We start from the raw sequence: 13,737 nt of genomic DNA on the forward strand, positions 1-13,737 counted from the left end.
TGGCGCAATGCTAGGATTAAGGGTGGGTGATTATTAAGTCAGTCTACTGGTTGACTTGGTACCATCATAATCTTTATATTCTAAATAGAACATGCAAAGGACAGATAAATGCTGCCAAGGTCCCTGTTTGCCTTGTCACCTCCTAGCTGTTGTGAACAGTTTCTCCTCTGCAATGTCCACCCAGCTAACAATGAACTGAAACCTCCCCAGACTGTGAGCTAAATAAACCTTTCCTCCTTTAACTCTGGGTGTGGGGCATTTTGTCTCAGCAATGAAAAAAGTAACTAAGACACCCCTGACGGAAGTCAACGACCTTAACCTGCTCCATGGGTGTGATGAGTTAAGGTTCCCATCACCTCTTTGGGGGACCTCCTCAGGCCCTCAGAACAATGTCTTGTAATGAAATAATGTTTAGATGCTTGGATTTAATACAAATATCCAGGGACAAACAGAATATGTCTGGGAGACAGATTGTGTTGATGTAAGGAACGTGCCCGAGTTTCATCTCAGATCCAGGAGTGGAAAGGACATGAGTCTGTTTGCTCCCAAGTCTTCACTCGACAACTAAAATACAAAGACCAGAAGCAGAGGTGGATGTGCATAATATTATCAAGGGCACCTTGGACCTGTAAACAATGAAGCAGCAGTGTCTATTCCCACACCCTGTTCACCGTAGGGCTTCCATGGTGGCTTCTCTGCTCATCCTGCCTGACTGGTACTGACTGGTTTCCTCTCTACATGTCACCAGCCCGAGCAGACTGCTTTCATGACAATGGAAATAACAACCAAAGTGACACCATGAATTTTCAGGCAAAAGGACTGAACTGGACATTGACGGAAGACAGGATAAGAAGTCCAGCTGAGTAGCTGGAGAGGGCACTCCGAGGAAGAGGATCTGACTGGCTCATTCCAAAGCAACAGAGCAGGTTGATGAGGGACTGTGGGGTGCTGGGGTCCAGTTGATAATCATCTTAGTCCCGGGTTTGTGGCTCTGGAGCAGCCCTCCTGACTGGAAGAGCAGTCAGTTCCCATGAAATGGGCATGCTTCCTTCCGTCACACCCTGCTGCTATGGTGTCCCTCCTTTGGAGCTGGGTGACCGCGGACTGAATCCTGTTATAATGTGAGCCAAGCTAAACTTCTCTCCCTTTAACTTGTAGGGGTTGGATGTTTTTGCCAGCAACAAGAAAACTAAATAATACAAGAATATTCACCAAAAGATTCATAGCTTTGACTTTCAAATTCTACTTCTGAGGATCTGTCTTAAGAATGCATGCTCAACAGCCAGGACAAATCCTTCTAATCCTGTTCGGTGCGGACTTGCAGAAGTCCAGTGGGGAGATGCGTTCCTCCACGGTAAATTTTTTCCTAAAGATAGCAGAAGCTTAATAAGGTAGACTCTCAGGCCGCTCTCACAGGGAACGTTCACAAAGCTGGGGAATGTATAATGCTAATCAGGGAAAAACACAGGATGCAACCAGAACAATTTTAACAGCCGAGCAGAAAAATAAATGATTTAATAACATCACAATCTTGAGTCCTGTGGGAAAATGCTTCCATGGTTGAGGAAATCCAAAAAGCAGCGAGTTAACCTTGGACAGGTTGTCCTGGCTTGACATGCTCGGGTAGCTGGGAGTCTTCTGGACAGCAGGGCACCCAGCCTCACCCGCCTGGACTGCTGCCCAGTCTGCTCCAGAGCGTGCTGATGTCTGGGCAGAGCCAGGGACCTGTGATCCAGCCAGCAGGCTGCCACCGGAGAATGGGCTCCTTTTATTCAAAATGGAATGGAAGATCCATATGGAGCTATAATTAAATAATCCAGTGGCTATTTCTAGAGCAAGTCCTAAATACCATTTGTAAGGATAAGGTTTAACCTGCTCGTTATCTTCAGCCTGCAGGTCCACCTGGGAGGACCTACCCTAACGAATTAAGCAGAAACGCAGCTAACAATTCATGTCAGAAAATGCTAATCTCCGCAGAGTTCATAATAGCCCTGTACTGCAGGCAGTTTGCATGTCGAATAACAGAACATTGATGGAAAATATGTAGTAGGTGTATATGTACAGGTTTTGCATGTATTTCATATACATTAGATGGATGCATATAGATTTTGTGTGTCTGCTATGCAATGGAAAAGTATAAATTTTGATTAGTTTTAATTTGCTAGGTATTGCTTCAAAATTACTTTTCAAAATTTTAGTGACATATGTGTGATAAAAGTACATGCATAATATAAGCCATTTTTAAATATGAATGCAGACGGACAGACGGATGGACCACTGGAACAAACAGCAGGGTGAATGCATGCCCTGGAGCAAACCCCCCACCCACCCATCCTGTGCCCAGGGCAGGCAGTGGACAGATCAGCCACTCTCCCCAGGCCACTGAGGGGAACCCTGTGATGCTCAAATCCATTCTGCGCTCTCCAGGGATGGCTGGCAGGAGAGGTTTCAGCTGTTTTGCCCAAGATGGTGGCGGCTTTTCCAATCGCCTTTCACCCTTTTATGAAGGAGTTGGAAACAGAGGCCAGCACAGTAGGCAAGACACGGGAGGGGACCGTGAGCAGTGTCATCCCCCAGGGGGTCTCCTGCAGGTGGGATCATTGGCTGTGAGGCTCAGCTGTAAGAAGGCTTTAAAATCCCCCCTGTCCCCCATCAGGGACATGCTCCGTCCTCTTGACAGGGCGCACACATGAAGGCTGGGCTAGCGCGTGCATCGAGGCTGCATTTGTCTGCACCTCCCCCATGATGGGCCCGCAGGCTGGATCCACACTGGGGTGGGATGGGCCTGCTGGTGACCAGCCAAAAGGAAAAGGCCAAGCCTCACCTGCTAACTGCCTCCAAACGCCCTTCTCTATTAAAGGCAAGACAGCATGGTCAGGATATTTCTACCTAACTTGGGAGGCTTTTGTAATACAGAAATGTGTAAATCCCTGTTCTTCCTTTAGAAACTGTTGCTCAAGTCTAAAAGCCCGTCTGTATATCCTGGGGACTCAGGGGTCCCCCTCACTCACCTCCCGGCTGTGTCTGCAAAGAAGAGCAGCCAGCCTGCCCTGGTCAAGCCTGGAGTGACTGGCGTTGTCCTGAGCACTTGACACAGCCCTGGCACTCTGAGGTGGGGACTCAGGAGGAGCAGGGGACATGAGCTTCTCGTCCATTCCCCGCAGGGCCTGGCCCACCGTGAGGGGAGGATGTGGAGTGGCCCAGGCAGTGCCTGTGGACAGGGCCTGTGGAGGTGCTTTTGCTGGAGGTGCTTTGCTAAGAGAGAACAGCACAGAGCAGCTTCCCTGTACCCAGATACACACAAACCCACGTGCGCTCCGGACGGCTGCCGGAGGCCACCCAGTGAGGGTGCCCCAGGGGCCTGGCATGGCTCACCCTCAGTGCTGTCCTACATGGAATCTGAGAAATGTGGTCCTTGCTCGCACAACAGTGGTGGGGATGATGCTCTAAAGTTGAAGAAAGGCTCCAGGCGCCCCATTCTGCCCCCCTGAATCTTACTCACCTGTGGGCCCTGTCAGTTAATCTGAATTCTCAAGTTACTGGGTTAAGAGATCCTGGAGTGGACTCATTCACTGACCTTCACAGCTGAATGCGTTGTTAGGAAGTGGGGCCCCATTGGAAGAGGTGGGTCATGGGGCGGGGTGTACCTGTGGAGGGTGTACCCCTCACTAACATGTCAGTCATGAAGTGTCACACTTCATGTGTGCAGCCCCCTCCACCACACCCTTCCGCCACGATGTTCGGCTGAAACCAGCCAACCATGGACTGAAACCTCAGACATTATTAGCCGAATACACCATTTCCTCCTCTAAATTGTGTTTCTCGGGTATTTTGTTCCAGCCACGGAAGAGCTGACTGATACAGGGTCATTTCTAATGCCATCTTCTTCCACTTTCTTCCTGCCCACTGGGATAAGGGAAGCATCCTTCCTCCTGCCCTCAAGGCGCCATCCCATCTGGGGATCACTGGGTGCATCCCCTGAGCACCGGGCCTTACCCTCAAGAACTCCAGCTCCGCATCTGCTCCCCACAGCGCAGAGCTGAGCTGGTGCATCTCGGAGACTTCTACTTGGGCCCGGAGAGCTGTCATCCTTTCGATCAGAGTGGGAGGGATGTAATCTTCAACTTGAAAATACGGCTTATTCTCTGCCTGCTGGAAACAGGATGCAGAAGACAGAAGCGTAAACCAGACGCCTCGTGGTATTCTGAATAGGACGGGAACAGGTCTGTAGTCAGAGCAGCTTCTGTGCAAGCAAGGTCCTTGGAGGTGCCCACTGGGGACAGCACCTTCTACCATCTGAGAAGTGGGGCCAAGTTCTGTGCCATGTGGAAGGAGCCACCTGCTTTTAGGTCCCCTCTCTGCACTCGGGGGCTCTGAGAAGCAGCAGGCTCTTTGGATCCCCAGAGAGACCCTGTGAGACAGGCAGCATCACTGCCCCTGCCAAGATGAAGGAGCAGGAAGGCCAAGGTCCCCTCACTGGTAAGCGACAGAAACAAGCAAATCCCTACGCAGTTCCATGGTGGGCCACTCCCCAAAAGGCACAGCAAAACCCTGACCCCAGCGCTCTGCCCCTTGTTATCATATAGCATCTGTGTGCACACGGGCCCTGGTACGTGGTCCCCTCCTACGAGAAGGTCTCAGCTGTACCCCATCTCTACCCACAGAGTTTGAGAACAGGAACCCAGACCCCTCCATGCAACCCCAGATCTCAGCCTTCATCAGGCCTGCTCTTTAGAGGCAGAGGCCACAGCACCCTTGGGAGACCGGAAGGTCACCGTCACCCACTGTCCCATAGCACACATTCCAAACACAAACAGTAGCATGCTGGGTTCATGGAGGAGATGCCTCAGGGCCCGCTGTAAAGAATGAAGGTGGTGAGGCTGGGCAGAGGGGAAGCTGAGCCCGCCTTGGTATTCCTGAGCCAGCCTGTCCTGGTCAGGACGTCTGGCCAGCCTGCCCATGCCAACCCTGGGCCCCAGCTTGGAGGGCAGCTGCCCATAAGGAAGACAGCAGGAGGCCAGGAGAATCCAGCCGTCTGCACACAGGGGTGGGTGAGTCAGCCTGGAAGGGGACCCAAGGGAGACAGCACAGTGACCACCACACTCCCACCATGCTCCAGCTTGGTCCTGGCCCAGGCCAGGTCTAGAAAAACCCATCACACGGATGTGGCAACTTTATTCGTAATTGCCAAAAGTTGGCAGCGAAGCTGGGCCCTGTAGCTGAGTGGCTGTGCGTCCAGACAATGAAATAATATTCAGCACCAAAAAGAAACGAGCTCGCAAGCCATGGAAAGACACAGAGGAACTTTGAATGCAGATCGCTAAATGAAAGAAGCCAGTCTGAAGGTGCCACATGCTGTCTGGTTCCAATTATATGGCATCCTGTTAGGGAGACAGACTTCAGTACTTACCGGGACGTAGAGGAAGGGAGGGAAGGAGAGGCGGACGACAGGGGCTTTGAGGACAGTGAACCTGCTCTGCGTGTACAATGGGGCACACATGCCTTGCACGTATTCCTCAAACCCACAGAATGTCTCACCCCAAGCGTGAGCCCAGTGTAAACTGTGGGCTCCGGGTGATATGATGGGTCATTGTAGGGTCACCAATGGTGACAAATGTGCATTTTGGAGCAGGATGTTTATAGTACAGTGGGGGGGGGGGTGTGCATATATGTAGGGCTGGGGATACGGGAAATCGTGCACCCTCCTCTTGATTCTGCTGTTGACCCTAAAACTGTTAAGATTTGGATCTTAAATGGCCCCCCAACAAGCCCATACACTAAAGGGCTGATCACCAGTCTATGACACTTACTGGGAGGCGGTGACCAGTGGAAGCAAGTTCCATCACTCGGGCACCCCTGGAAGGTTTATTGAGACCCCAGTTCCTTTCTTTCTGTGTCTTAGTAGCTCTGCACCACACCACCCCCCACCTGGACTCTGCCTTGTCACCAGCGCAGATCAATGCAGTCAAGCAACCACAGACTGCAACCACTTAAACCATAAGCTGAGATACATCTTTCCTTACTGTAAGCTGAGGACAATCAGCTTTGTTACAGCAATGGAGCACTGACTATCACGTGCTGTGGAACAATAAAAGCCTATTAAAATATTTAGGGGAAAAAGCATTTAGGATCTGTGGCCCAGCAGCTCGCTGCTAGGAATGTAAGCAGGAAAACTAGAATGTAACTAGAAGAGCGCCAGGCACAGGACATCAACTTACAAGAAAGGTCAGAGGCAGCTCCAAGGATAATAACAGTCAGAACACGGGGAAGTCAGGGAAGACGCAGGCCTGGAAGCCAACCACGTGGCTTCTCCAGGCATTCACCGAGAGGTGCGCAGAGGATCACATCAGGAAGGGAGGCACAGAACACAAGCCCAAGGCTGGCAGTGTTTGCAGCTATGTAAAAACCACACAGGCGACGAGAATGCGCCCAGAGGAAGGTTGTTCTGTCATGGTGATGTGATTAAGGAGATTTATTTTTATACTACATTGTCTTTGTCATCCTTTTTAAAATGTAAATGCAATCATTACTTCCCTGCTTAAAATTCTTCAGGGGCTTTCAGTCTTTCCTAACAATGGTTTTCAAATCTTTTTACCCTAACATCAAAACCACTTATCAAACAAAATAAAAGCCCCGTAGGAACACACTGGTCCTCCCAGATGTGACAGGCAGCATCGCCAACCACCCCACACTGGGCGGGTGGGCTTCCTCCTCCTCCTGCCCACACACGGATACACACAGGGTCTCACCATGCATGGTGGGCCTTCCTTAGGTAGACTGCAGGTAGAGGCACAGGTGGGTGAGTTAGTGTAATGTGGCTCTAGGAGCCACCAGGGGGCAGAAGAGAGCACCTTGCAGCTGCCCTAGGCACCAAGCGACAGGACTCGGTAGACCTGGGGTGGAGGACATGGTCAGGCAGAGGGAGACAGAAAGGGTGAGGTCAGCCAGAAGCAGGACTTCCACGGGGCCCCAGCCTGGTAATGGATAATTTAATGTGTCAGTGTGACTGGACCGCAGGATGCCCAGACATTCAGCCAAACATTCTGAGCTTCTAGGTTGTTTTTGTGCTACATTAAAACATTAAAATTGCTAGCCTGAGTAAAGCAGAGGACTCTCGAATGCAGGTGTCTCTGTCCTTTGGTGCTGTTCTAACAACATACCACAGAGAGTGTAATTTAACAAAAACAGAAACCCATTTCTCACAGGACTGGAAGCTGAGCTCAAGCTCAAGGTGCCAGTGCTTGTGTCTGGTGAGGGCTGCTGAGCACTCTGCCTCCACCAGCGAGTCAACCACTTCTATCTTTTGTTTTGTTTTTAAAATTAAAAATCAAATAAAAAAAACAGTGAGTCATTCCTTATAATAAATCTTCAGATAGTTGAATGGATGGAGGGGTGGGTGGGTAGATGGATGGATGGGTAAGTGGATGGATGGATGGATGGATGGATGGATGGATGGATGGATGGATTGATGGGTAGCTAGATGGATGGATGGACTAATGGATGAGTAGACAGATGGATGGATGGGTAGGTGGATGAATGGATAGATGGATAGGAAGTTGGATAGATGGATGGATGGATGGATGGATGGATGGATGGATGGATGGATGGATTGATGGATTGATGGGTAGGTGGATGGGTGGATGGACTGATAGATGAGTAGACAGATGGATGGATGGATAGATGGATGGATGGATGGATGGATGGACTGATGGGTAAGTGGATGGACAGATAGATGGGTAGGTGGAGGATGAATGGACTGATGGATGAGTAGACAGATGGATGGATGGATGAATGGATGGATGGGTAGGTGGATGGATGGATAGATGGGTAGGTGGATGGATGGATGGATGGATGGATGGATGGATGGATTGATGGGTAAGTGGATGGACGGATAGATGGGTAGGTGGAGGATGGATGGACGATGGATGAGTAGACGGATGGATGGATGGATGGATGGGTGGGTAGATGGATGGATGGATAGATGGGTAGGTGGATGGATGGATGGATGGATGGATGGATAGATGATGGATGGATGGATGAATAGATAGACTGACGGATGGATGGATGGACTGATGGGCAGATAGACTGATGATGGGTGGATGGATGGATAGATGGATGGATTGATGGATCCATGGGTTGATGGCTAAGCCAATAGGTGACGAGTGGATGAAAGGATGGATGGGTAGACTGGTGGATGGACAGAGAGATTGACAGATGGGTTGATGGATGGATGGATTGATGGATCCATGAGCTGGTGGATAAGCTGATGGGTGATGAGTGGGTGGAGGGATGAATCAACAGTAAGTACATGGGTGACGGCGACAAGTGAATGGGTTGACACAGTTCACCTCAGTCTTGGTGGTAGATGCCAGCGACACTTCTCAGACACGATATCCACATCACTCTCAGTCACCCGGACCCTGCAGTGGCTTCTCCAGATCCCCACCCAAAAACCCTAATTACCATCCCTACCTCCTTCGGGTAACTGCCAAACTCGGCCTGCAGGGCAAGGACCCCCAGCCGCAGCAGGGTCTCGTCGTCATCACAGCGCAGTCTCTCCTCCAGGATGTCCTGACGGAGCTGCAGGTAGAACTGATGCCTGGTCAAGCTGGGCCTGGCAAAGAGATGCTGGCATGGAGGTGCTGATGCCGAGGGTGGGGGGAAGCCTACGATGCGGCCTGCTCATGGAGCGGGAGAGAGAGGACACGAGACAGGGTACAAGCCAAGGAGCCCCACGGACAATGTCAGGAAGAATAGTGAGTCTCCTCCACCTGCTTCCCGTGTCAAAAAATCCACGCAACACCCCCAAGAGGTCTCCTGCTGTGGTTCAGGCTGGGAACCCGCATGGTCAGGATTGTGTAAGCAAAGAAATCCAGGGGTGGCGACCCACTCCACCTCTCACCCTGGCCACGTGCTGGAGGGAGGAGGGAAATGCTGGGTGGAGGAGAGAAAACTTTGACCTTGAGCAGACTGTCTGCAACACAAGGGCAAGTTCTCCTGGTGATCAGGGTCTGCCTCAAGGTACTGGTTTCCCCGTTCTGTCACACCAGAATCTCACCGACAGAAGACCAGCCACGGTCCCTGCAGCCATTTGCATGCAATTTGTAGTTCCCAAAGCACAGGTCTGTGACATCAGCCTGGGCAGACACAAAGGTCTCAAGGAGCCAGGGGACAGGAAGCAGCACTCACAGGAGCAACCCACAGTGGCTGACAAAGAACTTGATCCGCAGAAAGAGCGTGAAGGTAACCGTGGATGTCTTCAGGGACTGCTCCCTCCAGCCTTCAGGGGCTACTTTACACAATCTGGTTTCATTGTCCAAGAAAAAGAACTCTTTGCCTGAGGAGGAAACAGAGAGTTTGGAGGGAGAAGCAGCGGGGAACACCCCAGCTCTCAGACTCCAGCCCTGAGTCCTACCGGAAGGGTCGGATTGAGCCATGTTAGTACAGGAGAAGAAAAGGAAGTCCCCGCCATCCCGGTCCCCAAAGGCCTTTGCTGGGGCCCCCAGGGCCAAGAGCAGGAGCCAGAGGAATTTTATTAAGGAGAAAACGTTGGTATCAAGAGAAGAAAATATGACCACATTCCATATCCACACCTCTATGCACAGACCCAACTAACCCCAGATCAGAAATAGTACCAAAAATTTTTCACTGAATATGTATAAAACCTTTGATCATGGGTCCCTAAACAATATAGTTTAACACTGATTTAAACAGGATTTCCATTCATTAGGTAGTCTAAGTAATCTAGAGATGGTTTTAAACATGCAGAAGAAGGCCAGGAGGGTTGTACAGCTCATATGCAAATACGATGCAGTTTTATATAAGAGATCTGAGCACATTTCGTGGGGGCCCTGGAACTGAACCCCTGTAGACGCCAAAGTGTTTGTATCAGAAAGATGTCACTCAATATCTGCTTTCCAGCTGTCAGCTTTTGTAGATAGGACAAAAAAGGAAAGGAAAACAGTGTTCTTAAACCCCTGGCATACACCAAGCCCTTCTGCATTGCTGGGACCATCCCCACCCTACCAGTCCCAGCCTGTCCTGGACATCTGTGTCCTCCGGGAATCCACGTGCTGAAACTCTGCCCCCCGGAGGGTGGGATGTGGGGGTGAGACCTTAGGGTGGGATCGTGAGGTATGAGATTGAGATCCAGGATGGGATCGGTGTCCTCATATGAAGGAAGAGACACCGAAGAGCTGTCCCTCTGCCACGGGACCCACGGGAAGGCTTCCATCTGCAAGCCAGTGGATCCCACCAAGAGTCAAACCAGCTGGCAGCCACATCTTGGGCTTCCATCCCCCACGGCTGTGAGAAATAAATAGTTTAGGCCACCTGGTCTAGGATGACAGCCAAGCTGATGAGGCTTGGGTGTAAGGGGACTCACATTTGCCCTTTGATTTTAAACCTTCAACTCCCACTGAAGGTGTCTCTGGTCCTCCTCAGGGAGAGGTGGCAGCAGCTCAGCCACTGAAGGTAACTCCTGCCTTGGCACCTTTGGAAAGTGTGTCCCTCCCACGGTCTGCGCACCCTCGGCCACTCCCTGGCCCTGTGCCAAAGCACCCCAGAAGCACGCCCCCTCCTGAGTGCAGGTGTGTTACGGCAGGCAGCCTAAGCACGGGATGCCGCCCAGTCCATACCATGAGGACTTCCGGAGTGGTGGCCTTTCTTCCTATGCTCACTGGAGGGCAGGCGAGCGTCCGGGTAGTTCTAATGGCCATCCCTTCACACTGCCCAGCCCTCCTCTGCCCTTACCCTTGCTGCCAAATCTGACTCCCCATGCCAGGCTCACCCCCCCCCTTGGAGATCCTTCTCCCCCATGGATGGATAGGCCCCAAACATAGTACCGCTGGCAAACCCTTCCCTGGTGGCCTGTGTCCAACCTGAAGCTGGCCACTTCTCAGGGATTTTCCCAGGAGGCCCCTCGCTCAACAGCTTCAGAAATCACCCACGTGAGCAGGGCTGGGACAGCCACCAAAGGGAAGAAGCAGCAGGGTTGTACTTGGGAAGTTTTTATTTAGACTGCACGCTACAGATCAATAAACCACGGCGTTTCCTGGACGTGCGTTTGTACGTCCCTCATAAAAGATCAGACTAACTTCTGCTAATCCCGGGCATATAGCAGCTGTCCTTCCCTGTCTTTTTTTTTCCTTCCCTATTTTTAAGAGGCATTTTGGGGAGAGCTGATGAGAAGTATGGGGAGACAAGGGCACCCCGCCAGCCCCGCACACTGAATAATCACAGCCTTGCGAGCTTCTTGCACTCACAGGAGAACAGAGGTCCCAGAGCCTCTGGCAGCTAAACAGGGGAACAGAGCCAGGACATAACTCAGAGGCTGTAAAACCCCAGCCCAGCCTGCTTCTCGGTAGCCTCTCCAGACAGTGGGCAAGGGACGTCAGCTACAGTAGAGAAAAATCAAAAGCCTCCTCTCGGAAAGGCAGCCATGGGAAGGAAATACAGGCTGAAATGGGTTCCTAACAGGCTCCTGGGGTTGGGAACTGAGTGCCATTTGTCCTGCAGATTAAACAGAAACTTTCTAACATTTGCCTGCTGGACGTCTCTGCACAGAGATTGATCATCCAGACCTGCAAGCCATAAAACCTCCAGAGCCCCACGTTCATTATTTCATGAAAACCCACTTGACACTTTGCACACAAGCACCTGACGCCCTCGCCGAGCTGTCTGATGTCTGGTGTGCAAAAGGAGGTCCTCTGGGCTCCAGCAGCTTTCCCAGAGGGGACAGAGCTCAGCTACTGCATACCTGGGTGCTGGAGCCGCCAAGCCAGCACTGGGTGGTTGCCCAGAGACACCCACCTTTCGCATAAGCCAAGCCAAAGTAGGTGGCGTCCCCAAGGTTGGCAAAGGACACGACAGCATCGAAGACAGCTCCCACCGTGGACTCCATGTCACACTTCACCTCCAGACACCGCCCGCTCAGCAGAACCACACAGACGTCCCTGAGAGCCAGGTAGGACTTCCCCTTTCTGGTCTGAAAACACCGAGGGTGCCATCAGTAACAACAGCTGAGACCTTGAGCCTTGAACTTGGGCTTTGCAGGTGGCCTTTCAATTGTCAACCAGCCCTAAGAGGAGCTTGTTTGTGATCGCAGTCAGACGGCGTAAGGGACTGGCCTGGGGCTGCAGAGCTAGTGACAGCCAGAGCCTGGAGGTGACCTGGCTCTCTGCCATGCTCCGGTAGCAAGCTCAGCTCCGTGGACTGTATGGGAGGGGGTTTCTCACATGGACTCAAGCAGGCTGGTCACATGGGCACACCTGAGACACCCCGGTTCTCACCCTAACCCCTGCACACCTGAGGGATGGCTTAAGGTGCTGACTCGGGGTGCACTCTGGAGATGGTTCCGTCAGTCTAGGGCAAGGCCTGGGAGCCAGTATTTTAGTGTTCTCAAGGTGACACTTGTGTGTAGGCAGAGCTGAAACCCTGAGAGAGCAGGTAACTGGCCAGCTATGTGTCACAGAGGACCCTGTGTCCCGACAGACCATGTTTGGGTCCGGGAAGTTCCTAATAACCCTGTCTTTGAAAACCCATTTTCTATGTGCAGTTGCTAGCACAATGGAACATTCGCAGGGAGCTCCAGCCCCCCGTGGTCCTGCCTCGCCAGCCCCTGGGATGGGATCTGACCACCAGCTCCTCTGTTCCCTGGACTCTCAGGCTGCGCCGGCCACCTGCTCACACTGCAGTCTCTTGCCCTCCACCCAGGGCGCTCACAGCTCACACTCTCTCCGACCTGTACCCTGTGCAGAAAGCTGGCACAGGCAGAGGTGCCCAAAACATCTCAGAGTGGGCATGGCAGCAGCTCTTTCAATAGACAACTTAGCATAAACAAATGTCTCCCCCACTCCCAATCCAGGGACCCAGGGCTCCTCCATAAGGAGGTTAGGGTGCTTCAGGGAACACGTCTGTCTGGATGGGGGCCGAAGAGATATGGGAAGGGAGCTCGACTTTTCTCCCCTGCCTAGGGCCTGAGTCAGGATTCAGCAGCTGGAGGAGGGGAGCATGAGTCACAGGTCAAGAATCCAGAGGCATGGGTGGGTCTCTGTTTACCCAGTGCCAAGGAATGTGACATTAAATAGCAAATAAAATACACCGTGTTTGGGCTTGGGATGCAGCTTAGTGATACAGCACTTGCTTGTAGGGGCTCTGGATTCAAATCCAAGCACACCCAAGGGAGGAAAAACAAAAGAAAACTGCCATGACACTTCAAGAAAGAGAGAAAAAGAATGAGACAAAAAGACCTCAGAAAAAGAGAAAGGTTATATTTTAGGCGGCTGGTGACTGCTTTTGCACACAGAGCATGGGCAGTGACCTGTAAATCAGGTGATCAGCCCCTTTCCTGGGACAGACAGCCACGCTGGGAGCAAAGAGAAACTGATTTATTTCTGGCGGCCACAAGGAGGCGCCCAGCGGTCCTTCTCACTGCGCATGCGTCTCACTGAGGTTTGGTACTGCGCAGCCTCTGGAGACACCCCTGTGCCGGCTGGGATCTAAAATGCCCCCCAAAAGTCTCATGCATGTGACAGGTGAGTGGATGGGGTGCTGTACTCCTCAGTGATTTCCTCCATGGATGCATTCGTAGCTGAACGTGCTGTGGGGAGGTGGGGCCTGGTGCCAGGTGGTCACTTGGCTGTGGCCTGGCAGGCGTATTTTTGTCCCTGGCGCTTCCCTCCCCTTAGCTTCCTGGCTGCCATGGGTTGAGCAGTTGTCCCCTGCCAGGCCCCTCCA

The 13,737-nt window shown here is 52.0% G+C and overlaps 1 protein-coding gene across 1 annotated transcript in view; it reads right to left on the minus strand.

Moving 5' to 3' along the window:
• Positions 1-13,737, minus strand: part of Frmpd2 (FERM and PDZ domain containing 2) — a 105,840-nt gene that overhangs the window by 54,592 nt on the left and 37,511 nt on the right. Inside the window, exons 10-13 of the mRNA XM_013148562.3 lie at positions 11,812-11,986; positions 9,190-9,337; positions 8,473-8,614; positions 3,997-4,152 (exon numbers count right to left, since the gene is read on the minus strand). Of these exons, the coding sequence (XP_013004016.3) occupies positions 3,997-4,152; positions 8,473-8,614; positions 9,190-9,337; positions 11,812-11,986 (621 nt within the window). The remainder of the gene's footprint in view (positions 1-3,996; positions 4,153-8,472; positions 8,615-9,189; positions 9,338-11,811; positions 11,987-13,737) is intronic.

This window comes from Cavia porcellus, unplaced genomic scaffold, assembly GCF_034190915.1.
Source record: "Cavia porcellus strain 051 isolate PalLab524CR breed Dunkin Hartley unplaced genomic scaffold, mCavPor4.1 scaffold_23, whole genome shotgun sequence".
Classification (NCBI taxonomy): domain Eukaryota; kingdom Metazoa; phylum Chordata; class Mammalia; order Rodentia; family Caviidae; genus Cavia; species Cavia porcellus.